Below are 3141 nucleotides of genomic sequence, written 5' to 3' on the forward strand. Positions count from 1 at the left end.
GTGTGTGTGTGTGTGTGTGTGTCTACTTATGTGTGTTACTTAATTAGAACCACTGCATTCAAAGATACAATGAAATAGCTTTATTGTTATTTTTATTGCACTTTCCAATTAACTTTAACTTCATTTGCCTGTTAAACTCGGACCATAGACTTATCTCTAAGACTCTTCCATTGAGGAGAGTAAAAACCTGCTGACGTGATACAGATTAGAATGATGGACATAGATCATTACATCTCCCTGACTTCCTGCTGTCACATGTCGGAGTTTCTAGAATGATGAAGGTGATACAGAACTAGTAATGCCATTTGGGGGAGGAGATGATGGAAATTCCTTTCGGTTGTTTGCCTATAAATTGATGGGGCATCAGTCTAAAATTACAAGAACCACAGAACAGTCGACCGGTTTGGTTTCATCAGTGAACTGAAGCAGCATGACGTCATCCAGGATGAGTAAGTCAGAGTCACTGTTCTTCATTCTCACTGGTCCAGCAGGGCTGAGACGCTCTCTCCCTCTCTGGTCCACTCACTCTCTCTCTCTCTCTTTCTCTCTCTCTCTCTTTCTCTCTCTCTCTCCCTCTCTGTCCACTCACTCTCTCTCTCTCTCTCGTCCACTCACTCTCTCTTCTCTCTTCCACGTGCAGATCTCTCTCTCCTCTCCGCCGTGACGCTGGCGTTCCTCGCGGCCGTTACCGGGACCCCCGTGCCAGGCGCGCTCTCGGAGACTTCGGCAGAGGAACATCTAACCGGCTCCGGTGTCGCGCCTCCGAGGTGGGAGCAGCTCCTCAGGACGCTCATCCACGAGGTCACCAAACTCCGCAACGAGCAGGTCAGTTATTCTGTTTATGACGCATAAATAAAGATATACTGTATCTATCTATCTATCTGTCTATCTATCTATCTATCTAACTATCTATCTATCTATCTGTCTATTATTATTATACAGAACACCATGTCGGTGTCTAGAACATATTGCATTACTGATCACAATTGAAACAAAACGCATTTCTATGTACAGTAGCTACATGTGATATATGGGAATGAATGGAATGGTCTGATGACTGAAATGGTCTGATGACTGAAATGGTCTGATGCCTTCAGACATCTTACGATTTCCACTCACCCAGTAAACTTTATTCCTCTCTTGCCAATGTTAGATTATACTAATAAGTACAACTTTATTTCTATCCAACCAGTTTGTGGAGACGTTTGAGACGTCGGAGAAAGAGATGGAATCTTTTAAAGACTACAGGATCTCCTCCCCTCCACCAGGCTGTCCGAACACCAACAAGGTAACGCTTTCATTCAATTCAAAATCCTGTTTTTCATCTGTTTTTCATCCCACAAGGGGCAATAATGTAGACCTGGGACTTGATAACAACAACAACAACAACAACAACAACAACAACAACAATAGTTATTTAAAACAATAATGATAATTATTATCTGTATATAAAGTCTAGCCAGGGATCCTAGAGGATAGGCACAACAGGTGAACCTGTTCTAATTGGCTGGTGGTGTCTTCTGTTCTAATTGGCTGGTGGTGTCTTCTGTTCTAATTGGCTGGTGGTGTCATCTGTTCTAATTGGCTGGTGGTGTCTTCTGTTCTAATTGGCTGGTGGTGTCTTCTGTTCTAATTGGCTGGTGGTGTCATCTGATAGGAATTCCTCATTCCATTCTGAACCCGTCCTCTCATTCTAACGAGGCTAGAGTAGACATGTGCACTCTTTAGGGAGACGTGTGGAGCATGGGACGGCAGCCTCTATCTCTCCTGTGCTGCTACACTGAATAAGGACCACGCGTCCTTCCCCTCCATCTCTTTATGGACCTCCTGTCCTCCTTCACTATCTCTCCATACTGACAGAATCCCTCCCTCCCTCCCTCTCTCTCTCCTCTCGCAGGAGGCCTGCCTGCAGCAGCTGACCCGGGGTCTGCAGGAGTACAGGGTTCTGCTGCGTCACGTCCACGCCGGCTACCCCAGGTCCAAGCTCCTGGCCGGGATCACCTACCAGAGCAGGAGCCTCCTGCAGGTCCTCACAGAGAAGGTAGATGTTCACCATCCTACCCAGGGTGCAGTAGAGACCCGCCCTGTTCTAGTCAACTCTTATCCCATCCAATAGAATAGACCTATCGCTAAGCCACGCCCCCTTTGAAAACTCGGACAAACAAACAACGCTCGCTCAAATTCTTCACTGACAGTGACTGACTGACCGACCGTGACTGAATGACATTCAATGACTTACAATGGCGGGAGTTCAAATTTCTGATTTACCACAGCAAGTAATAGACATGTTTTTTAAAGATGTATAAAATAATATTTAGTCTAGAAGCTTTTCACCATCAAATATTAGCGAGTTGTTTGTCCGAGTTTTCTGCCTATAGTGACTTTTGCTGTGAAATGATTGGACAATTTCTATTTTGGGGCGTGGCTTAGCGATAGGTCAATTGTATTCCATTCCATCTGATTCTGTTCCATCCCATTATATTGCATCGTATTCTACTCCATTCCGTTCTCTCCTTCTGAGTTCTTCTGTGTCTGACGTCTCTGTGTCTCTGTGTTGTCCAGCTGAAGGACCCTGAGAGCCGGGTGGAGCTGAGCGTCAGCGAGCAGGAGCAGCTCCTGCAGGGCCTGTCCACCGCCACGGCCTGGGACAGCCACGTCAGCGTGCACGTCATCCTCCGGGAGCTGGCCATCTTCCTGATGGACGCCAAGAGAGCCCTGGTGAAGATGGAGCTCCGGGACCAGAGGAGGGCGCGCACCCAGGACCCCCAGCTGCTGTGAGGGGGGGGGACTGGTGTGGTGGTTCCAGTGCTAACACTACTGATGCTAACACTCCTGATGCTAACACTCCTGATCGCTTCTGAACGTTCAAAGGCTGGGAGATGAGTGGGGCAGGGGGTGGCTGGTGGAGCTGGACATCGAAGGACGGGGGCTCCGTGTAACGCACGGAACGGAATGAGGAACAGTATCAACGGCATCATGTGAGCCCGTCCTCCAGTGTCGACCGCCACCAGCCTGTGTAGCAGTAGTAGTAGGTTATCGGTTAGTTGGATCAGGCGTGTTAGTATTGGATTGTAGTTCTGGGCTGGAAGGAAAGTCTGCACCCTCTGTACCTCTTCTGGACCACGGCCGTTGTCTGGCGTC

The 3141-nt window shown here is 47.9% G+C and overlaps 1 protein-coding gene across 1 annotated transcript; it reads left to right on the forward strand.

Annotated features, from left to right (window-relative positions):
* Positions 1–430: 430 nt before the first annotated feature.
* LOC308154557 (interleukin-6-like) lies at positions 431–2778 on the forward strand (the record flags this gene model as incomplete). The annotated part of the gene is made up of 5 exons (XM_080527699.1): positions 431–449; positions 641–825; positions 1193–1288; positions 1898–2041; positions 2563–2778. The coding sequence occupies 5 exons, from the start codon at positions 431–433 to the stop codon at positions 2776–2778; spliced, it is 660 nt and encodes a 219-aa protein (XP_080383825.1).
* Between the last annotated feature and the right edge of the window lie 363 nt (positions 2779–3141).

Source organism: Nansenia antarctica, assembly GCF_963989245.1.
Source record: "Nansenia antarctica genome assembly, chromosome: 3".
Lineage (NCBI taxonomy): Eukaryota > Metazoa > Chordata > Actinopteri > Argentiniformes > Microstomatidae > Nansenia > Nansenia antarctica.